This window comes from Thamnophis elegans, chromosome 1, assembly GCF_009769535.1.
Source record: "Thamnophis elegans isolate rThaEle1 chromosome 1, rThaEle1.pri, whole genome shotgun sequence".
Taxonomy (NCBI): Eukaryota; Metazoa; Chordata; class Lepidosauria; order Squamata; family Colubridae; genus Thamnophis; species Thamnophis elegans.
This window is the reverse complement of record NC_045541.1, coordinates 27,024,988-27,049,323: the sequence shown is the minus strand read 5'-3', so window position 1 is coordinate 27,049,323 and position 24,336 is coordinate 27,024,988. Positions and strand designations below refer to the sequence as shown.

The 24,336-nt window shown below is 35.8% G+C and overlaps 1 protein-coding gene across 2 annotated transcripts in view; it reads left to right on the top strand.

Annotated features, from left to right (window-relative positions):
• The window catches only part of PPIG (peptidylprolyl isomerase G), a 29,984-nt gene extending 5,934 nt beyond the window's left edge, over positions 1–24,050 (top strand). The window contains exons 2-14 of one of the 2 annotated variants that reach the window (XM_032216601.1): positions 4,289–4,432; positions 6,617–6,695; positions 6,869–6,943; positions 8,188–8,295; positions 8,842–8,886; positions 10,022–10,109; positions 15,726–15,755; positions 15,858–15,997; positions 16,438–16,642; positions 18,749–18,919; positions 20,361–20,445; positions 22,163–22,299; positions 22,789–24,050. In XM_032216601.1, coding sequence (XP_032072492.1) covers positions 6,635–6,695; positions 6,869–6,943; positions 8,188–8,295; positions 8,842–8,886; positions 10,022–10,109; positions 15,726–15,755; positions 15,858–15,997; positions 16,438–16,642; positions 18,749–18,919; positions 20,361–20,445; positions 22,163–22,299; positions 22,789–23,893 — 2,250 coding nt within the window. In that variant the 5' untranslated portion in view covers positions 4,289–4,432; positions 6,617–6,634 and the 3' untranslated portion in view covers positions 23,894–24,050. The remainder of the gene's footprint in view (positions 1–4,288; positions 4,433–6,616; positions 6,696–6,868; positions 6,944–8,187; positions 8,296–8,841; positions 8,887–10,021; positions 10,110–15,725; positions 15,756–15,857; positions 15,998–16,437; positions 16,643–18,748; positions 18,920–20,360; positions 20,446–22,162; positions 22,300–22,788) is intronic. The other variant, XM_032216592.1, reaches the window with a different exon arrangement.
• The last annotated feature ends 286 nt before the right edge of the window (positions 24,051–24,336 follow it).

Here is a 24,336-nt window from a genome sequence, read left to right as displayed (position 1 = left end):
AAGATTTCTATAGAATCTATCTTGCTGTTGATTTGGAGCATAAATTCCCAAAAGTAATGTCTTTTTCCCTTCTAAGATTAAGTCTAAAGCAATATATCTTCCGAAGGGATCTGCTTCTATTAATTCAGCTTTCATATCTTTTCTTAAGTATACAACTATACCATTCTTCTTTTCCATAGCAGAAGCTGCAAAATGTTGACCAAGTTTTGAGTTGATCAAATATTTTTGATCAGTTGACTTGATATGAGTTTCTTGCAAACAAATTACATCGTTCTTAAACTGTTTGAGATAATGAAATATTTTCTTCCTCTTCTGTGGAGAGTTCAGTCCGTTGACATTCCATGTTAAAATCTTAGTTGTCATCTTTGGTTGGTTGAAGCATTTTTAGAGCTTCCTGCACGGCCTGTTTAACCTTAGGTCTAGCTCCTCCCACTGCTTCCAGATTTGTTATTGTAGTTCCTTGATCGATGGCCGATGATTGTTGATGCTGTTGCTTTTTAGCTTGTTTCTCCATACGTCTAGTAGTCATGCGGCTAGGTCTTGGTTCCATAGCACCTTGCACTTCTAGAGAAGAGAGATGCTCCATCTTGTCTGGTGGTTGTGTAGTTTGCTGTCTATCCTGTCCTTCTTGTGGTCTTTCTCTAGGTCCAGATGGTGCAGGGTGTCCGGCCTTCAATATATTATAATAAAAATCTCGGGCTTTCCATACAGAGTTGAGGCGGTACCTTTGCTTATCAAATGTAAATATGATGCCAAATGGTGCATCCCATCTATACTGTATCTGACGATTTCTGAGTTCTTCGACCAAAAAAGCGTAGTCTCTCCTGGCTCTTAACATTTGAGGTGGTATCTCTTTCAAAACAGCCAGGTCTTGACCGCCAATTTGAAGCTTAGTGTTATAAGACGCTTGCAGTACCATATTTCTAAGCTCTCTTGTAGTAAAATATATAACGATGTCTCGAGGAAGCTGCTTCTGCTTTGCCAGCCAGGAGTTAACGCGGTAAGCTTTGTCAATTTGCCAGTCTTGGTTGGTCCCTGGTCTTCCCATCAGGTGGTCAAAAGCTTCCGATAGGATCTGTTTCAGGTTCTCCTGTTTCTCCTCACGCAGCCCCCTTACTCTTAATGCGAACTCCATTTGTCGGTACTGTATCATAATAATTTCTTTTTCAGCATTTTCCACTTTTTGTTCCACCACCTCTGTTTTCAATGTCAAGTTAGCATTGGCATCATTAAGAACCTCTAGAGTATCTTCCACTCCAGAAATATGTTCTGTTAATACAGTTACAAGACTCAGCATGTCGTCTCTAATTTTATCAACCTTAGCCTCAAATTTCTCATACAGCTCCTGTTTAAGTCCTTTTATTTCACTTTTAATTTCTTCTTTCATTTCTTTTATTTCCTTTTTTCTCTCCTCTCTATTATCTCTAAATTTATCTTCCATTTTAATTGTCTGTGCATTAAGAGCCTCGCTTAGATTACTCAGGAAAAATTCTTTCGTTAACACATCCCCAGCAGGGGGCGTAGGAAGCGGAGGCTGCAGCTTTGTGCCAGGCACTGAGGATGTGCCCCTGGAAGTAGAGGGTGACGACTTCAAGTTAATATTTGGTTTTGAGGCCATTTCAAAATTTATCTGCCTGCAGTTAATAAAACTCTATTGCCTGAATATGCAGCTTTAAGTAAAGAGGCTTTTATTTTGAAGTTTAAGGCTTGGCAAAACTTTCAGTGAGTAAACATTGTAACAAGACCGTTCAGCAGATTCATCACCATTTAACTTCCAGATAAGCAAGGTTAATGAAGGAGTAAAATTCTTCTATTGTGAAACCAAAACATATGATAAGCAATCTCTTTTGTTTTGAATTCTTGTGAGGATTAGCAAAAAGTGTTCGTTATTACCGGAGAAACCAGCCTGCTCGGCGCCATTTTAAAAGCCTCTAAGTAAATAATTTTTCGGAGGAGAAAAAGAAAAGAAGCTAAAATGTTGATAAACAATTATTGTCCACGCAGTAAACGGATTCAGCTCGTGATAAGATTAAATCAAACAAAACTTTGAGCAGAGTGGGGGAGACCTACTTTGTCCTGCACAAGGCAGTTTGAAGTTCCCAGCACGGACAGCCGTTCTGCCTTGGGCTAGCCCCCCTTTCCTTGCAAGCACAAAAGCTGCAAAAATCGAAGAGCATTTGCCAGCAAAACAGTTTCTTCTTTCCTTCTTGCCTGAAGGATAAGAAAACCTGATAAGACGTCAGATGGAAGATCCTCTAAACAGGTACGTAACCAGGAATTCGGAGGCAGCTGATTTTTTGCTGCCACCACCAGCAGGCTCCTCCCAGGAAGCCTAGATAGGGTACTTCCTAACAGTTGGATTCGAGTCATCACTCTGCATTGGGTTTCATGGGTCCTGTCACTGAGCCTCTTTTCCACCTGAGGCGCCCAGGCAGGAGATACCATTGTTGGCATAGCAAGTCACCTGAAATAAACCTGAAGTAGACATGGTGATATGAGGGTGCTAGTAAAAGGCAAATAATGGAGAGCAGGCTATAGTCCTGGCTAATGCAAAGCTACGAGTTGAATCATCCCTCTGCCTGTCAGGCCCAGGTTTTGTATTAAGTCACACTTCTCAGCTTGGAGTTGTGGGCATCAACATTGCAACAAACCCAGTAAATGTCATGGTCTTGTACAATTTTGCCTGTTGTCTGGCAAACATAAATTAGTTGGTCAGATAAATAGAGATGAGGGAGAGAACCAGAAGATGCCAGCTCACCTGGGACCCAAAACAATATGACATGCTTCATTCACTCTGGAGGGTAACAGATTGATGATTTTGGTTGCTCTCTCACTTTACTTGTTACTTGTTAATACCCATTAAAGTAATAAGGGAACATTGCTGCCTTTAGGTATAGATTTCACTTGCTAAGCATGCCATGTTAGGCTTATTCATTTTTAAAGTACTGTTGCCAGCTGTAGAAAATTATTTGAAGGGCCACATTTGGCCTGTGTTCTGAGTTTGAAACTCCTGAGCATTTAGAACTTAATATTTCACTTTTTCCTGTTTAAATATAGCTATAAGGTGAATATAGAAATCATAAAATTAGGTTGCCACTATCATATTTAAAATATTTAACAAATATTCTTAAAAAAAGGAGTAGCTTTTGTTTGTTGAAGAGAACATTTAAACCATACTAAGTGTTTTATCAATCCACTCCAGGCTAATATTGGGGGGAAAACTTTTTTTTTTGTAAATGTCAAACTTTTTGTAAAATCTTTTTTACATATAAAAATTTAAAGTTATTTATTTAATGTTGCCTAAACTGAAACATTATATACAAGAGTGAGTAGCATCATTTTGACCATCCAGGAAATTAATGACCTGCTTTGCCCTAATGACAGGAAGGAGTTTTGTTGTCAAAAAACAGACCACTTATTTTTATTTGGCTTCTTAAAGAGTACTGACTTATTAAATGCACGTAAAATAACACATTATGCTAACAAGGTCTCAATTATTTACAGCAGTGGAACTTTCAGAAAATTAAATGTACAAATTTTCTCCCCAAACTCAAACCATAATTTGCACACTTTGCCTGTTTTTAAAATGATTCTACTCATTTGCTATAAAAAACAAGACTAGACAGGATTTTCTTTGTGATCCAACAGAGCTACTGTTAGCCAATGAAAGCTGGTAATAGATACCCAATTTAACAAAAAAAAGGGGGGGTGCGTTATGAACCTAAATTTTCAAGATTTTTACTACTGGAAGTTAGACAGAAAACCTTTTCCTTCATGCCCTAAAACACGTGTGTCAAACTGGCAGCCCGCAGGCTAGCAGCATCACATGTAGTTCACGCCCATCCTAGCTCCGCGAAGGGGAAAACATAGCTATACGTCATGTGATGGCAACGTGATACTATGAGTTTGACAACCATGCCCTAAAGCAAGTGGTTTGGGATTAAACGTAGTTTTCATTCAAGTCCATATAGGGGTCCTGAAACTTGGCAACTTTAAGACTTGTGGATTTCATGTCCCAGAATTCTCCAGCCCGCTATGCTGGCTGGAGAATTCAGGGAGTTGAAGTCCACAAGTCTTAAAGTTGCCAAGTTTGAAGACCTCTGCCAATTTGTGCATATAAACAAGTATATCCTAACCTTTAAAATATTGTGTAGTTTGGCTTCTATGTAAGAAAGGCATGGGATCAGGTTACTTGATGGATTGTCTCCGCAATTACATCTATCCACCCCATCCAGTCTAGGAAGAGGGGCATATTGCATGTCCCATCAGCTATAGTATTGTCTTGCAGGACCTAGGAAGAGAGCCTCTCTTTTGGCACCTGCCCTATGGAACATGATTCCCCCTTCCCAGATTGGATTGACCTTTACCTTGCTGACTTTTCACAAAGCCCTGAAGACCCTAGGCATGGGGAGCCAGGAGTGTGGTGGTGCTGGTACTGTGACTATTGTAAACATTTTGATGAATGGCATTGCCTTGGTTGTTTTATGTATTCTCTCATGGTTTTTATATGCTTTCATGTTTTTTCTTGTTTTCAAATAGTTGTAAATATAATATTACTCTTTTTTGTTATTTGTTTTAATTGCTTGTTAGCTGGCAAGAGTCACATATATGAGAAAGGATGAGTATATAAATTTGAATAATAAAAAAGTGACAATGAGAAAGCAAATGCAGGTAGCCCTTGACTTATAGCCAAAATTGAGCCCAAAATTTCTGTTGCTAAGCAAGTCAGGTTAAATGAATCGTGTCCCATTTTACAACCATTCTTGCCATAATTGTTAAGCAAATTGCTGACATCGTTAAGTGAATTATGCAATTGTTAAATAAATCTGGCTTCCCCCATTGACTTTGCTTGTCAGAAGCCAGCTGGGAAGATTACAAATGGTGACTCACATGTCCCCAGGACACTGCAGCTGCCATAAATATATGCCAGTTGCCAAGTGCCCAAAATTTGATCACATGACCATGGAGATGTTGCAACGGTCATACATGGGAAAAATGTTTATAAGTCACTTTTTTTCAGTACCATTGTAATATTGAATGGTCGCTAAACGAATTGTTGAGGACTGTAAGTTGTATACTGTATCCATTTCTGTTTAATGTATTTGTAGTTACATAAAGCATTGGGAATTATATGGGAATACCTAATTAGATATAGTTTTTAGCTCTCTTGTATAGGACGCTTGAAAATGTAGGCTTTGGAAGATCAAAAGAGAAAGCAGTGTGGAGCACTATACTTAATTCTTTGACCTTTTTCCTTCACATTGATAGTATTTCTAACGATCTAGAGAACACTGGAAATTTTGATGTAACTAGAATAAATAATACTGATTTGAAATACACTAATTTTAAGTTGCAGAAAAATTAGGGAACTTCTAATTTATAGACAAGTTCTTAGTGAAAGGAACATATTTTGATGGATTAAGTAATTTATAGTTTGCATTCAATAAATGTATCAATATGTTTATCAAATATCAGCTTTATATTATGCAAGAAGTGAATTTGTGAAAAGTGAAATTAACATTCAGACATTATTTATTTTCTGTTTATAGTTTTAACCTGAAACTTGGCCAATTCTCCATGTATTGGCATATGTTGCCTCATCAGTGTTTGTCCTATCATATATGAAATAATACCAAGTGGAAGAACCATTACATATTAATCAGATCCATCTGTTTTTCAATATTTCAGAAAGGTTATACACTAGTGTGAACAGTGATGGATGAAATAGGAAGATGCTATGATTTATGCTGGAGAAATCACCTTTCAACTGTCAGATTCTAAAAGATTTGTCTTTTCTGGATTCATAATTGCAAAAAATTAATTTACTTTGTGCCTTTGTAAGGGAGGATTGGTGTAACACTATCCATTTGCATATATTCCCTTCTCTACATTTATTTAATGTTAGCCATCACTTACTGCAAATCCAAACCAGAATTTGCATTCATATATAATTTTATAGATTAATATTGTAATAAACAAACCAGAATGACTTGGTTGTGATGTATTATTTTCAGATTTGTTGAAATGGGGCATTATCAATACTTTTTAAAAATAAAATATTTTATAGAAACTTAATTACTTTGCATTGTTGAATGGTTCTTTTATCCTGTCTTCTTATCACCTTCTGGTATATCTGGAATAAGTTGTAAGGGAGTGGTAAATGTGGTAAAGGAGAGGTGGAAGGAAAAGGTCATACAGTAGTAATGTGTTCACTGCTTAGCATATCACTGTTCTGCTTTTCTTCACCAATGTTAGAGGACAAACACATAAGGAATTGGAAGTTGATTATTCAGTTTGGACTAGTCTAATATGATTATTCCTAAATATAAATACTAAGTATTGTGTTCATTTTAGAACCCATAAAAATAATCCAACCAAAATATTTTTGATGCAATGTTGTTGTCTATATGTATATATTTTTCTCTAAATGAAATAATAAAGCTTTGTAATATCATGCCTATTATTATTATTATTATTATTATTATTATTATTATTAGCAATAGTAGTAGTAACTCTACAGTTACACTGTAGTAAGATGGGCAGCCAATAAATTTAATAAATAAATAAATAAATATGCTATAATCAAATATCCTTAAAATCTCTATTTTTATTTCAGATATAACATTCTAAAGCCATGGGAGTGAAAACACAAAGACCTCGTTGTTTTTTTGACATAGGCATCAATAATACTCCTGGTAAGACTGCTGGTTTCAATGTTAAATGTTGAGCCTATCTAAAAATGCATAGCTAAACTGATTTAGAATAAGTTTATATTTGTATATTGGTTTATATTTATTTCCATGTATGCAAGCGTGCGTTCTTAAAAGTTAGTTAATATAAATGTAATGATTTTTTCCCTTAATTTTAGCTGGAAGAGTTGTCTTTGAATTATTTTCAGATGTTTGCCCAAAGACATGTGAGAACTTTCGCTGCCTTTGTACAGGTTTGTAGATATTTTCCCTTACTTGCATAATTTGCTATATAAATCTAATGCTGATTTAATTGCTCTTAAGAGTAATGTCACAAGATGCAAAAAAAATCTCACAATGTTACACATTTATCTTAAACTTAATAAGTATAAATATATTTGTTTATGATCCATTTTGAAGTATTTTAGCATTAATTCATACATAAAATGCTTTAATGACTATCTGTTAAATGTTATATGCTTTAGTAATTTAAAAACATGGTCATGATGGCTCCGATTTTGAAATGTGAAACTACTTAGGTTAGTTAAAGTTTTCAGAGAATTCTTAGTTTTCTTTCTAGAGTCAGAAAGACAGGGAAAACTAAATGATTCTAAGTCTGAAAAAAATTCTCCACTGTCATTGGAGGAATTTTGTTAATTCTGACTAACTCTTGAGTTTCATTTAGGTTCTTAGAGAAGACATTTGCCCATATCTTACCATAATATCTTCCATCCTTCACTCACACATTGCTGAACAAATGATTGTAACTCGAGAGTGACTTAAATGCAGGGTATACAGATCTACTCTCATTCTGAGACATACAGAAAAAAACAACTATAGCTTTTTTCGTCCTTTTTCTTTAGCACTCTGCAGCCAGGTTGTGTTTATCTGAAACAAAATGCAAACAAGTCTGTCCTTGAATAGTGGTGCCTTACATTTGATAAGTTAACTGATGTTTCAGACCACTTTATTATGCAGGCAGTCCTCATTTGTAACTGCCTCAGAGAGCAACTGTTTACAAATACAATGGGAATAAATGGTATTAAAATTATTTTCCAATCAATGCATACCTTTAGGTTCAAATTTCTGCACCTGACAACAGTGCATGTCAGAATAAGAGTAACACTGGCATTGCTGCACAAGGGAACTATATAAATGAGATGGCAGCATCCAGTAATCTTTGCAGTCCCCCTTCCTTTTTCTCTCTATATCATGTTGTTTGCTTAGGGACCATTTCATTGTAACCAATTATAATTGCTAAATGAGGACTACCTGTATGAATTAACAAATGGGTACAGTTCTGTGGATTTTGCCTATTATATAGAAATATTTCACATTTTTACTATTATTAGTACTGTGTGGCCTTTTTTTTCTTTTAGTGGCTTAGTATTTAGAGTTTTAAAAAAACAACCAAAAGCTGATTTACAATTTTACTTGTATTTCATTGTGTGAGATTCTGTCACTAATGTTTAATGTGCATTCAATTATTTATTTATAGGTGAAAAAGGTATTGGAAAATCAACACAGAAACCACTTCATTACAAAAGTTGTTTATTTCATAGAGTTGTGAAAGATTTCATGATCCAAGGTGGTGACTTCAGTGAAGGTATGGCATTACTTGTTTCAAATTATTGCCTGTAATTGTTCAAATGTAAATACACATTTTATAATATTTAAATAATTTTGATGTCTATTTTTTGTGGAAAAACCCCTTATGATGATAGTCTCTTGCAAAGGTTTAGGAATTAACTTCTATGATAGTTTCAAACAAAGTACTTTGCTAAAAATGTTACTAAAGTTTGTGAATTCTTTGGTATCAATTCCAAGACCCTTGATGCCAATATCTGGATAAGCATGGATTAACACTAGACAAACATTCTAGCAGAAAGCTATACCTTAATAAAAAAACTACCAAGGAGAAAACCACATCTCCATCAACACTGGCAGGGTAAGTTAGTATATATAAATAGGGAGCAAACTCCATACTCACTAGCACTGATGATCTTACCCAATTCAGGTACTGAAATGTCAACAAATAATCAAGCTCAGAGAACATTAAGATTTCCAGTTTAATCCTGAACTACCTATATTATCTTCTATTGGATGCTTTCATAATCTTTTCTTATATATGTGTGTTTTTTTTCCATACAAGGAAATGGAAGAGGAGGAGAATCAATTTATGGAGGCTTTTTTGAAGGTAAGAACTATTCTCAGGTTAGCCTGCAATTCCACCATTATGTTGTGAATAGGAACAACATATTTTATGAATCTACAAAATAACTTTTACTAAGGATGATAGTTTATTTTGAGGTTCATAATGAGAATCATAAACTGTACAGTTATTTTAGAACTTGTAAAAAGTCTGGCCTCAAGTGATCTCATAATCAGTGGCATACCAACTCACCTCTTTTTCTACTTCTCTTAAGGTAGTAAGTCCTTTCTTCCTGAGGTGTGGGACAGCTTTGCATCTTGCCTCCATTTAACGTCCCTTTGCCAAGGCCAGCTTAACCATTTGATTGGTTGCTAACAAACCAGCCCTCCTTGCTCATGTCTGAGAGAGAGATAAAACATCATTCCAGTCATTTGACATGTCTTTAACAAACATATTTTTTGGCAGAAAGTGAATGCTAATTTGGCAGTTGGACCAAGTAGACCAATAAATGGTTCTGGTTTTGGTCTTTCTCTGTAAAAATTAGAAGATGGCCGAATGCTAGTTCTGACTAACCAATCCAAGTTCTTTTCATGCTCCTAGAAATGTGAGCTGATGATATTAAAAGGCTGTTACGGGAAGTTAGAGAAGACACTTTTATGACACAAATATGTTACGAACAAGTCTGTTGCATACAATTGAAATTTATTTTTATTTCAAATTTCCAAATTACATTTTCTAAAATACAGAGGGCTATTCATGAGGCATTTTTTAACTAACAATACAGCATATTACTTTTGGCACACTCTTATAAACTGCATGTAGCAAAATATAACATTTTTTTCCACAAAAATTCATCTTGTCTTTTTGGATAATAAGAATGAGTCATTTACAGGTTGTTCTTGTTTAACAGATCAATGAATTACTAGATAGTTGTATTTCTGCATTCATTTATCATATGAGAATGCTGTCCAACAGTATTAATCAAATAATATTTATATTTTTGCCCAATAAACTTGGAATTATAGTATACATCTCTGTCTTTAGTTTTATCTATTTGAATACTGTTTGGCACAGCAATGATAACATTTATGCAGTTTGACAATCCTAATTTAAAATGCTAAAAAATGCCACTGCAAGGTAATAACTTGGATTTTTGAAGTAATTCAAACGCTTTCTCTAGATGAAAGCTTTGCTGTAAAGCACAACAAAGAATTTCTCCTTTCAATGGCCAACAGAGGGAAAGATACAAATGGTTCACAGTTTTTTATGTAAGTATCATGCTAGCTCCATCATTTGGATGGAGTTCCTTATGATTTAAATTGTAAGAACTTTGAATTGTTGGAATAACTTTCTGTTTACAAGTATAAATACCTTTAGAACAGAGAATGCTTTTATTTAACTATTTCTAAGAATTATGGAAGATCTATATAAGACTAACTTACAAGATAAACAGAAATACAATTTGAAAAAATTAGAAATTATTAGAGTATTGTACATCAAAACCCAGCAAAACAACTACCATCATAAAATTCCAAAAAAGTTCCAAATATGTAAAATTAAAATCACAATTAGCATAAATTTAAGAAAAGTTTAAAAAGAACAATATAACAATAAAAATATTTCTTAATGCCTAAATGTAGAGGAACTTACAGATGGACTTCGCTATTGAAGGTATACTGTAATTGGAGGAGGGGAAGCTACAAGTAAAGAGTAAGTAAGAACTCTTTGCTCCTGAATAAGAACTCAACATGCCATAATAAAATATGAGGAGAGTTTGATAATAACTTTATTGCAATCATTAACCAGTGCAAGAGAATTGGTATTCAAATATTTAAAATAACCAATACTAAATTGACAAGGTCGGGATAGTTAAGAAAAGTACAAACGAACAAAACCGTTTGGCAAAAATACAATATTAAATCAAATATGCCCAGGCTTATATGTATATAACAAGAAGAAATTAAAATTAGCAATCTGTACAATATGAACTTGAAATAACAGTATAAAATACAAACACACACAAATAGTACATAAATGCAAATGTACACAAGCAGAGTCCTTGGCTTGGGATCGTAATGGAGCCTGCCAATTACAGTCGTATGTTGTGATAGTCCTATGTGATTGATTTTACAATCACTTTCCGGCAGTCATGAAGCAATTGTAAAGTGAACACTGGTTGTTAGGCAAATGACATGGTCATTAAGTGAAGCCATTTCTTTACTATGCGGCTTTTCTTGCTGGTAATTAAAATCTTCAATATTATTATTTGCAAACAAAATGAAGGTTTCCTATTTAGCTTGCAGAGCTTGTATTCATTGAATGGGTTTACCAAAAATGTAAATATTGCAGAATATACAGCCTTATGGCTACATATCTAATCTCCATTTCATGCTGAATAAACTAAATTATTAGTATATCTGAAATAGAAAACTACCATTAGATAGATTTTTACTCCAAAAGCATTTTATTAAAATAAATTTGATAAAATTAAAAAACACAATTTAAATAAAATAATATTTAAATTTTTAAAAATCCATTTTTTTTAAAAAAAAACCATTAGTAAAACAATAAAATTAACCAAAAGACTTTAACAATTGTAAGCTTCTCTTACAGAAACCCTATTGTGGCTGAGAGAAACATAATGGTTAATGCTGAACCTGATCCACTGACTATCTGACTATCCATACTCTGGCTGGTCCAATTACTCTTAATTATTCTTTGTCTGATTTTACATCATGCCATGCAAAACTTGGCAACCTTGTATTTTACTTCAGCGTTGATGTCAGAAAGTAGACATTGTTTATACTATTGGTCACTGTGTCCCATTTTGCTAGTCAGAAGTGGGGCAATGGGGGCATTTCAAGATTTTGTATATGTGGATATAGATAAGAACATGTTCAATAGTTTCTGTCTGTACCGAGTTTCAAGGACATACTTATAATAAATATTGGATTGTTTTATATCCTCCAGTTAGAAGTGCTGAGGGGAGAGCATTACATTGGGCTAAGATAAAATCTTTTCTGATTTAGAATATATAGCTGGTGCCGGAGTGTATATCCTACTGCCTGTCATGGAAAGCTGAGTGATATTTCCAGCGTCTGTTTTGATGGTATATGTCAAACAGACGTTGCCTAACTGACCCTTGCTTGCCCAATTGCCAAGGATGATAAATAAGTGAAGGAAACTTTAATAGTAATATCATGGCTTGGGATAATGATACCAGCTGAAATACATTTCTAATCCGTAAGCAGTCTCTACTGCTTTATACAGGACCAACATTTGACATAGGTCCAAGAGCCAGTGAAACCACATACATTCATTGACCAAGCTAAATGAAAGGATATCAGAATATGGGCTAATGAAGCCACTATTTCTATCCCAGTTGGGTCATAATTAACCTATTAATCTAAACTTGTAAAACACATTTCATGTCACAGCAAATTATTAAAGCTCTGACAAAATGTGAATAAACAAGCATTCCCCAGTTTTGATCTATCAAGAGAGATACTTTTTTTTTAAAAACAATTTGATTGGGCACAGACTTTCTGAACTTTAGATCCTCAAATTCTTACAACTTCCATAATTTCCAGACAGCTCTGGTTCCTCTAGTTAGGGATGATAGAAGTACTAGATTGAAGAATCTAATCTATAAGAATACTCCTTCACTTTATAATCTGTTGAACAGGAGAGCACCTCTGAAGAGATTAATCCTTCACAATCCAAGTCTTGATTATATATGGCAGGTCAGAATTTCTACCAAAACACATCTATGGTTGAGAGAGAGAATATTAATTATTGTGGGATTTAACATCACAAGCAAATCAAAACATAAGCTAATAAAGCCATCATAATTCTGAGGGAGAGAAAAATCAGAAGCAATAAGTATATTAATAGACCTCCCATGAAATCTCAGTCCCCCAACATAATATTTCCTTCAACTTGCAACTAACCACTGATTTTCTTCCATACAATCATTAAAAACATTCCAGATAAAATTCATGAAAGTTTTCTATATAATGCAAAGTGCCATAAAACACTTAGTTGTTGCTAGTGTGGAAATATAGGTAATAGTAAACTTTTCCTTGTTTTTTGTGTGTGAGTACTACTTCAGTTTCTTTACTATGTTTTTTCTGCTACTTACACAGCACCATATCTGTAATTCCCTCTAATTCAGGGGTATCAAACTCATATTGTCATAGCAGCGTCATGTGATGTATCAGGACTGTCCCCTCCTTCACTAAACTGGGCATGGGTGTGGCCAGCACATGATGCATCCGGCCTATGGGCCGGAAGTTTCACAACCCTGCTCTAATTACTGTGTTAAGCTCACTCAGAGTTAAATGGTGTATCTATCTGTTGTATTCTGTTCCAAATTGGAAGTAATAAATAGACTTACAAATAGCCATACTCAAAATCTCCTGTGAAATAGGGACAGCTATTACAGTTTTATATTTCAAAAAGAGAGCTGTATGTAGAGTGTTCTAACACTGTAAAAGCTAAATGGTTGCAACCTAATCAGTGCCTGCATTAACAAAAACCATGTAATGTGTAATGACTATAAGGTTTCTAGGGCTAAATAGTGATACTAGCTAAAAGTGGATAATGCTTATGTACATATTCTCTGATTGTCAGAGCAAGTTAACATTTATTTACAAGCAATATTGTTGAATATTCCAGACATAACAGAATATGCTATTTTACAATTCTATTTATTATGAAATTAAGGACACATCTGTGTTTAATAGATTTCCCCTGTACAGCCAGAAGTTTTAACAGGTGAATGAGAATGACTCCTTGATAAGTCTTTAATGTCTGCTCAGGAGTAGGAAGAAAAGTATCCATCTCATCCAAGGGAATGGAGTAACTGAATTTTAGAACAAATAAAAATATATTAGTTTTTTAAATATTTAATAAGTTCCAGTGTGAATTCAATGGCCACAGATTTACCAGTTGCAATGAATTAAAATTATTGAATGAATAATGTATTGAGTACTGTAGTGTCTTCAAAAAATTTTCTTTGTCTTTGCTTCTTTAGTTTCAATTTTACATTAACCAGAAATTGCCTCTTCAAAAATGAATGTAAACTGTTTGCTTAGTGGTAAAGAAGTTTAGAGAGATTTGCGAAACAAATAAATTGGTATAAAACCAAATGCTTCAGTAGTATTGTACTATTGAAATTGAATTACATAGCATCTTTTATTAACAAGAAGTACCGTATTTTTCAGAGTATAAGACACACCTTTTTCCCTCAAAAAAAAGGCTGAAAATCTGGGTGCGTCTTATACATCAAATATAGCATTTTTTGCCTCCTGAAGCCCCGCCCCTTTCACCAAAATGGCCATGCATACCCTTAAGGAGGTTTTCAGAGAGCTGCTGGGGGCTGGGGAGGGCAGAAATGAACAAAAAATGGGCTTGTTTTTTGCCCCAGCTCCCAGCAGCCTCCATAAGGCTATGCATGCAATTTTTTTGATGAAAAATGGACCGCTCTACTGTATTTCTCTCTATACCTCTACCTATTTACCTACCTACTCTTTCTCTCCCTACCTACCTACTGTATTTCTCTCTCTCTCTCCTATCTACCTACCCATCTACCTACTTTGTCTTTCTCTCCCTACTACCTACTATATTTCTCTCTCTATCCCTCTACCTACCTACCTACTCTCTCTCTCTCACAGCCTACCTACCTACTCTCTCTCACTACCTACCTTTTGTATTTCTTCTCCCTCTATCCTCTATCTACCTACCTACTTACCTACTCTATACCTACCTACCGTATTTCTCTCTCTACCTATCTACTGTATTTCTCTCTCTCTCCCTCTAGCTACCTACCTACTCTCTCTCTCCCTACTTACCTAGTGTATTTTTCTCTCTCTCTATCTACCTACCTACTTTTTTAAAAATTTGCCTCTTCAAAACCTTGGTGCGTCTTATACTCCGGTGCGTCTTATACCTGGAAAAATACTGTAGCTAAAGCCTCATTGACAAAAGAACCTGAGTCTAAACTATTGCAAAAGTGATGGCTCAGGTTATTGAAAATGTCTCCATATAAAAATGATACTTATACAGAAATTGGATGTTTGGAAATGGTCTACTTTAGCCTGTTTTATAGTATAATATACTTTAGGTCAATGATGGCTAACCTTTTTTCCCATCGTGGGCCAAAAGCAGGGGGAGTGCAGGGGGGGTCATGCGTGGGTGTGCCCACACCCATAATACTATGTGCGCAACCTCTGCAAGCATGCGCGCAACCGCCCTCCCCCTGACTTTTGGGCCGGGATGGACCCGTTTTTCGCCCTCACCAGGCTCCAGCGGCTTTCTAGGAGCCTGGGGAGGGTGAAAACATCCCCCCGTGCCCTGCCCCCAGAGGCTTTCCTGGGTGTGATAAACAACCCAACACACAAACCGGAAGTTTGGGAACGGACTTCCGGTTTGGCCGTAGGGCTCTTTTTTCCTGTTGGGCCCGGAGCCTTAAAAGAAGGCCAAAGACAGCTGGCCGGTGCACATATGCATCTAACAGGTGCACACATGCCATAGGTTCGCCATCACGGCATTAGGTGAAGGAAATTGTTCCTATTCAGAAGTGTTCTGAATATTCATGCCATATATAGTATAGTGCTGTCAAAGTATACTACCTCAGTCAGAATTAGGCTATGTAGAATATATTTGTTTAAACATATTTTTTGAATTTTAGGTATGGTTACAGTAATAATCAGAACTGTATATAAATGTTAATGTATTGACTTTGTTGCTGTTCAATATTTAATGTGTTTTGTTCATATTTGTCATTTCTGTCATTATAAACCAAATTTGTGCTCACTCTCCTTCTCAACTTTACTAATATTATCCTTTTTTTATTAAATTCTTGCCCCTGGTGTCATCTATAGAACAACTAAGCCTACCCCTCATCTTGATGGGTATGTATTTTTGTCTCTTACTTGTAATTGGAAAATTCTGCTGAATTCTTCAATGAGTTAGAAATGTTAGTCATTTATTAAAATTATGCTTCACTCATTTAGATATCATGTTGTTTTTGGACAAGTAATTTCGGGGCAAGAAGTTGTAAGGGAAATAGAAAATCAGAAGACTGATGCATCTAGCAAACCATATGCAGAAGTGCGAATAATGAGTTGTGGAGAACTAATTCAAAAATCTAAAGGTAAAATTAAAATACCTTTTTAATAATAGTCTGCTATTTCCATTTCAAATTGCATATGAAGCAAAGAAAAACAGTCAGCTTTAATCTTTTGTTTTCCAATCACCTTTGTAGAAATTAATTCTTTGGCTTATTTTAATGCTTTAATGCTTTAAACTCCAGAGACCACCATTGTTAAAATTGTTTATTAAGAATCTTTAGACACTGCAGGTATAACAATATATTTCTGCTTGAAGGTGATACAGTTGCAATTCTGTGATTACAGTTAAAACAAATTTCTTAATAATATTTAGCATCTTCATATATGAACAATCATTCTTAGGAAATAACTTTTATTTATTTGCCTTAATATTTGGAAATTAAAGGATAAACTGGAGAAGATAGAAGAAAAGTATTTTTTTACGCTTAGGCAGTAAATGCTTTTCTGTTGGTTTCATTTAAAGCCAAGAAGGAAGAGAAGAAAAGACGCAAGTCGTCATCTTCATCTAGTGATTCAGAAAGTTCAAGTGATTCAAAAACATCTTCTGATTCATCAAGTGAATCTGACAGTGCTGCTGAAGAAAAAACAAAGAAAAAGAAAAAGAAACACAAAAAAACCTCTAAGAAACATAAGAAAGAAAAGAAAAAGAAGGAAAAAAGCAAAAAGAGGTACATAGAGAATAAGAGGGAAGATTTCTATGAAAGCATTAAAACATTTCCTGCACTATTATCGCAACAAATGTAACACAGAATAAATTGAAGGAATTAAAGATACATTTTCCATTGTCACTTTCAGTTAGTTTGTGAAATAAATATCTTTATAGGATTTCTTATGTATCTAAAATCATAATAATTTTAACTATATTTTTGGATGAACTCTTAGGATACTTGGAAAACAATGCTTCCATTGCTACCGTGTTTCCCTGAAAATAAGACAGGGTCTTATTTTCTTTTTACCCACAAAATATGGCTTGGGACTTATTATGATGGGAGGGTTTATTGTTTTGGGGTTGCCAGGCGGCTGCTCTCTTGCGAGCGGGCTCTCAAAGAGCCGGCACAGCCTCAGGGTCGAATGGCTGTGATGCGCTGTCGCAGCAGCACTACACAACAGCCATGAAGCGACCACGCTCACGAGCAGCCACCCGGCAAACCCCCTTTCCAGCCGGGCACAGCGCCGTTCACTGACCATGGGGTATCGCCAAGCCGCGTGAACGCCTGTTCACCGCCGCCTAGCTCTCGTGACTTGGTGCCTTCGAAATGCCAGTGAAATGCGCTCTGCACGGCTGGTAGCTGATCCACAACCATAGAGAGCATGTCCAGAGCGGCCACTGCCGGAAGACTCGGTTTGAAAGCCACAGAAAAAGCCATGCGGTGGCGGCTGCAGAGGTTCTCTGCCTCTGCAGGGAGAGCTGGGCCAGGGCATTGTGAGGCTGGGAAGCGAGCGAGTGGGAGCAGAACAGCCACTCGCGCAACCCCCCTCTCCAGCCATGCAGAGCACCTTTCACTGACATTTCGAAGGTGCCAAGCCACGGGACTGGGTGGCGGCAAACAGGTGCTCACGCGGCTTGGCGATACCCCTAGGTCAGTGAATAGTGCTGTGCCCGGCTGGAAAGGCAGTTTGCCAGGCGGATGCTCGTGAGCGGGGTCGCTTCATGGCTGTTGTGTTGCACTGCTGCGACAGTGCAACACAGCCATTCGCTCATGAGGCTTTGCCTGGCTCTTTGGGAGCCTGCTTGCAAGAGAGCAGCCGCCTGGCAACCCCCCCCCTCTTCAGCTGGGCACAGTGCTGCTCACCAACCTAGCGGTATTCCGAAGGCACCAAGCAACGTGATCACTTTTGCCTCCCCCCCCCCCCCCCCCGGTTCCCACGGCTTGGCACCTTCGGGATACCACTAGGTTGGTGAGCTGCGCTCTGCCTGGCTGAAGGTGGGGGGTTGTCCAGGGGGCTTATTTGTGGGGGAGGGCTTATATATGTGGCATGGCCTTATTATCAGGACATGATGTATTTTCGGGGAAACACGGTAGGAAATCAATCCAATGGTTTTATAAGACAGCAAGTCCCCAGCTTAAGAACAAATCCTAAATTACCTTTAAGTCTATTTGTATGTAAACTGCAACAAGCTATTTAGTCACTTGTTGGACTCAATTGTGTTCATAAACTGAGGACTACCTGCATATTAAAAATAAATGCATTACTTTGTGATGCTCATATAGGCATTGTGCTGCTTCAGCGATGCTTCAGTTCATGGGGGTAAAGTAATGTTTGCCATTTGAGTTGGAAAGAAAAATGAGTGCGACATGACTGAAAATGACAGACAACATTCTTTCTTGAGCTGTGCAATGCTTTCAGGAACCAGTAAAAACGAATGCTCATGGAGATACTGCAAGGTTAAATAGTGATCATTTCTAAACTGGAGGGTCACAACCTGGAGACTTTCTGTAGTGTGGATCCATTTCCAGTTCAGCAGCTCAGAAACTATCCATAAGCATGATTAAATTTGTTGATTTATATTTGTTCAGTAATTTTCAACAGTGTTTTTTAAAATTGCTATGTTAGTAAAAAGGCAAAAAAAGCATGTCCTCATATTCAACCATGTCTTTAGAATCAGCAAGGCATAAGAAAAACCAGCACAATTCAAATTAAAATATTAAATATTTTCCCACTTTCCAATACAAATGTCTAAAATAAAGTAAATTTGAAATATGCCATCTGAAAACTTAACACATTATTCTAAAAATATAGATAAATATCTTCTTTTGTTTTATAAATTTAAGTTCAGCTAGTGAAGCTGAAACAGAAAATCCTGAATTGCAACAGCCACTTTCTACAGTTCGTCCAGAAGAGATTCCTCCTGTTCCAGAAAACAGATTTCTGATGAGGAAAAGTCCTCCCAAAGTAGATGAAAAAGAAAAAGAGATAAAGAACAGAGAAAGAGAAAGGGAAAGGTAAGGTGTTTTTTTTAAATAAAAAAAATTACCAACACAATAGTATGATATTAAACTACTAAGATCTATGTGTAAACATGAAGATAACAAACTAGTGGAAATAATGTATAACATAAAATAGAATAATATAGTGGAAAAATAATGATATTAGAATTCAAATTCTTTTTTGGCCAAGTGTGATTAGACACATGCAATTTGTCATTTCTGGGCATAAGCTCTCTACATATAACAATAGTGATAGATCATTATTATAGTCATTGTAAAAATACATTCATTAGATACAACACTTAGTGATAGTCATGGATACTAAATAAGCAATCAACATAAATCATACTAGGATACTAAGTAAACAATATAAATTGTAAGATACAAGCAACAACATTTGCCATAAGGAGATAGGGAATAGGGAAGATGAGAAGAATAATTGTAAATAATTTGACAGTATTGTGGGAATTAGTTGTTTAGCAGAGTGATGGGAAGGGGGGGGACTCCTTATGTCTAGTTGTTCTGATGTGCAGTGCCCTATAGCGTTAGTTTGAGGGTAGAAGTTGAAACAGTTTATGTCCAGGATATGAGGGGTCTATATTTCATGGCCCTTTTTCTGGCTGGTGCAGTATATAGGTCTTCAATTGAAGGCAGATTGATAGCAATTTTTTTTCCTGCAGTTTTAACTCCATTGAAGTCTGTGTCTGTCTACATAATTCCTCTGTAGAACTGTATCAGCAGCTCCTTGGGCAGCCTGAGCTTTCTATGTTGGCAGAGGAAGAACATTCTTTGTTGTGCTTTTTTGATGACATATTTGATGTTAGATGTCCATTTTAAGTCTCGAGAATCTAGAAACTTGAAGTCTACTGTTGCTACTGTGTTGTCTAGTATTGTAAGTGGTGGTAGTATATGAGGGCTTCTCCTAAAATCTACTATCATTTCGACAGTTTTGAGTGTGTTTAGTTCAAGATTATTCCAGCCGCACTACAAGGCTAGTTGTTCAACCTCCCATCTGTATGCAGATTCATTGTCTTGAATGAGACCAATCACTGTTGAATCATCTACAAACTTCAGTACTTTAACAGAAGGATCCTTTGAGATGCAGTCATTGGTATATAGAGAGAAGTGGAGAGAGCACACAGCCCTGGGAGTGGGGGGCATATAAATGTTATTAAATTCAAATTCAATTCAAATTATATCTTATTGTTATTTGTATTCTCTTTGTTGATTGAATTTTAGTTGGTATTGCTGGACTAAGACTCTTACAATTTACTATTATTATCTATACTATTACTATTACTGTCACCTCACCACTCAATATTTGAATTTTTTTTTTATGAAGAAAACGTTTAGCATAGTGTTGGCAGCTTGTGGGCTTCAGAAGTATGTGATTGTAGAAGAAACTGATAAATCATAGTTAAATAGCAGGTTTGTTTTTCCTTTTCTTGATTTCTAGCAACCTATCAAATTGTCAAGCATCATATCAGAGAAGGCTGTTGGTGACAAGGTCGGGAAGAAAAATAAAAGGAAGGGGACCAAGGGTATGTTTACTTTTTACAGTTTGATTTCTTTGATCTTTGGCTTTTAATAAACCGTTATTTAGTTGTGTGATATATGTCAGTCTGTCTGTCTGTCTGCCTATCCATCCCAAGGCTAGCAGACTTAGCAAACAAAATGCAGCATTTTGCATTTAAGTATCATGGTAAGTTTGGATATCAAGCCATAATGAAAGCAATACAAGTAGTCCTCAACTTATAACAGTTCACTTAGTAACTGTTCAAAGTTACAATAGCACTGAAAAAAATTGAGTTATGACTGCTTTTCATATTTATGACCATTGCACATTGCAGCATCCCCATGGTCATGTGATCAAAATTCAGATTTTTGGCAACTGACACAAATTTATGATGGTCACATTGTCCCGGAGTCTTGTGATCCCCTTTTGCGACTTTCTGACAAGCAAAATCAATGGAGAAGCCAGATTCACTCAGCAACAGTGTTACTAACTTAATAACTGCAATGATTACCTTAACAGATTTGGCAAGAAAGGTCATAAAATGGGACAAAACTCATTTAACAAATGTCTCATTTAGCAACAGAAATTTTGGGCTCAGTTGTGGCCATTAGTTGAGAACTGCCTGTATGTATTTGCAGGTTGGTTAGCATATAGTGATTTGTACAGCAAGCTGATATTGTGTCAAAATATTGACCTTAAATTGGGATGCATGTTTTATTAGTCTCCCGATGAGGGAGACATCAAGTATGAACATGTTTTATTGCTAATTTTTTCTGTTCTCCACTAATTGACTGCCTTCTGCCAAGGCTGTTTTGTAGTGCCATTAGAAGACTCCCACAAACTCATTAATGTTCACTAGCTTTGTTGGACAAAGATTTGCTAAGGAAAAGCTCCTGACTCTCCCATAATCCTTACTCCCAAAGAACCCAATTTTTAAAGTCTTTTATTTCTGTTTCAAGGATCAAATGTTTAGAACTGAATATGGCATAGCTCTAGTAAAAATAATTGTAAAATTAAACAGTAAACTTATATATTGGCTTCTTTCAAATGAGAATTATAAAAACATATCAAAAAGAAAATAATATAATTTGTTAAATAACATAGATTTGATAGATTCTGCATACCATTCAGTATGCAGTAACACATAAGAAAATAATTCCTTTTGTTGTTAGATGCGAAAGTTATTATAGCAAGGCACTGGAAAACTGAAAGACAGGTATTTAAAAGTGAGAAATCACTTTGATTGAAAAATAAATACAACAGTAAAATTTAAGGATTCTGTTAATTAAAAACTGCTTACACTAACTGATTTCTCCTTAGTTATATAAATAAAGTTTAGCAATAGATTAGCTCCATTTGTACAAATGTGGATTTGGAAAATAGTATGGATGTTTAACTGTGAATGTTGATACAATAAAACCACAATTCCTCAGGTGCAACTGATAAAATTTTACATCAGATGTCATCTTCACCAAGAAAGTTTATTATTTCCATGGCAGTTTGGAGATTTGATATCATTTATATTATTTACATAAGCATTAATTGACATTTCCTGTATCAATTGTGTTGATTTATCTCACTTGAACATTGAATCAACAAACAATTCTTATCCCCAAATGGTCCATTAGATGGAGGTTTTATTATGTTTTAAAATATGTAATTTGCAATCAAATGCATGATGGTTGCTGTACAAATTAGGATCCACATTTTGTTTTATCTAATTTTTCCTTCTGTATTCAAAGCGGTACCGGACACCTTCAAGATCCAGGTCGAGGGATCGCTTTAGACGCAGTGAGACTCCTCCACACTGGAGACAAGAAATGCAGAGAGCTCAAAGAATGAGAGTATCAAGTGGAGAAAGATGGATAAAAGGAGACAAGTAAGATGCACTCAAAGCGGTAGCCATTTCTGTGCTACTTATTTATTAGATTTTTATCTCACTTTATAAGTAGTCAGTAGTCAGAGCAGCAATGAAACGCCTGTAAGTAGTGATTTATTTTTCCATTTCTTCTTTTGCTCATGTAGTATTTTGTTAGAAGAAAAAGAAAATAAAACTAATAATCTGCTTAAATGCAAATTAAAACAAGTATAGAGGAGAGGAAAGAAGCAGGTACATGTGCTTTCTTTCTCCGCTCTTAGGAAATTCTTCCACAAACATTTTTAGGCGCCTTCATGTCACATTTGACTCATACAGCAGAGTTCTGTAATAGTATGTAGTGTTTTTGATTTAGGGGTATTTCTTTCTATCATATGTTAAATGTACCTGCATCTGCATGCAGTTTGCAACATAAATTCAGATAATGATGTGGGATTATTTCACTAGCTTTATGTTCAAGTTTGTTTGTTTGTTTGCTTGTTTGTCTTGAAGGAGTGAAATGAATGAAAACAAGAAGGATGTTGCAAATCAAAGTCCAGGGAGAGGAAAAGAAAGAAAAATAACTGACCACAGAGTGGGTTCTGAAAGCCCAGATAGAAGAGGAGAAAAAGAAACACAGCCCAAAGATCTCAAATCTGACAGTAAAGACAGAGGGACAAAGCGGAATTCTGAGAAAGAAGATAAGGACAAACATAACAAAAGTAAAGCCAAAAAAAAGGCTAGATCCAAAAGCCAGAGCAAAAGCAAAGAGATATCAAAAAGTAAAGAAAGAGACTCAAAATACAGTAAACATGAAGATAAAAAAATGCGATCGAGAAGCAGAGAAAAAGAGAAAGAAAAATATAATGACTTTCATGGCAGAGAACGGAGCAAAAGCAAGGAGAAGAATAAAAGGGGAAGATCTAGAAGTAATAGCCAGAATCATACCAAAAGTAAAGAGAGGGGAAAACATGAACACTCAAAAAGCAGGGAACGTGAGCAGCCTAAAAACAAACATAGTTCCAATAATAAGGCTAGAGAGCGAAGCAGAAGTGTGGACAGAGGCAAGAGAGCCAGGTCCAGAAGTAAAGAACGAGACCGCAGCAGAAGTAAAGATTATTCCAAACACAGAGATAAAGAAGTGAAAAGAAAAGGAAGATCAAGGAGTAGAGAGAGAAGAGGGACGCCAGAGAGGTCCAGAGAGAAAGACCATAAAAGGCGGAAGGAATCCCATAGCTCTGAGAGGGAAAAAAGTCGAAGTAAAGACAGGCATCGGGATCAAGAGTACAAAAGTTCTCGCAGAAAGGAAGATACTGGGAAAAAGATGCGCTCAAGAAGCCATGACAGCAGTAGCTCTGAGACGAATAAAAGCAAAAAATCCAGTAGAAATCAAGATAGAAGTCCTGACTCAAAGAAAAGAAGAAGCAGCAAGGACAGAGAATTGAAAAGATCATACTCACGAAGGAGTAAAGAAAAGGAAAGGGACAGATCTCGTTCTTCAAGAGAAAAAGAGATCAACCAAAAATCAAAATATCAGGAGAGAGAGCGTGCCCATGGCAAAGATAAAAAATCCGATCATGAATCAAGTGCTGGAACAGATGAAGATAGGCATGGATGAGTTTATGAACTTATTGTTTCCACTCTGCTTCTAGGTTCTAGAGACATGTTGGGGAACATTTTTTTTTAATGTGGACTTCAGTTTGGTTTTTTGATAATCCACAATCTGGATCATTTGTACTGCTAAAGTTTTAATAAACTTGAAATGGGAAAACAAGTTTTATGTGTAATACAGCGTGCTGTGTTTTAATATTCCATAGTTTATGTATCCTATTTCTATGTTACCTGATGGAAGCATACTGTATGTTTAATTTAATTTTAATTTAGAAGCACACTGCAAATTGGTCAGTTGGTCTGAAATTACAAACATCTTTGAATCAAATTCTTTTTACTTAGATAACATGTTAATACTAAATTATATTAACATTTCAGAACAATTAATAAACAATTAATAAACAAAACCAGCATATATAAAAAAACAGAACATTCAAGTGAAGGACAATG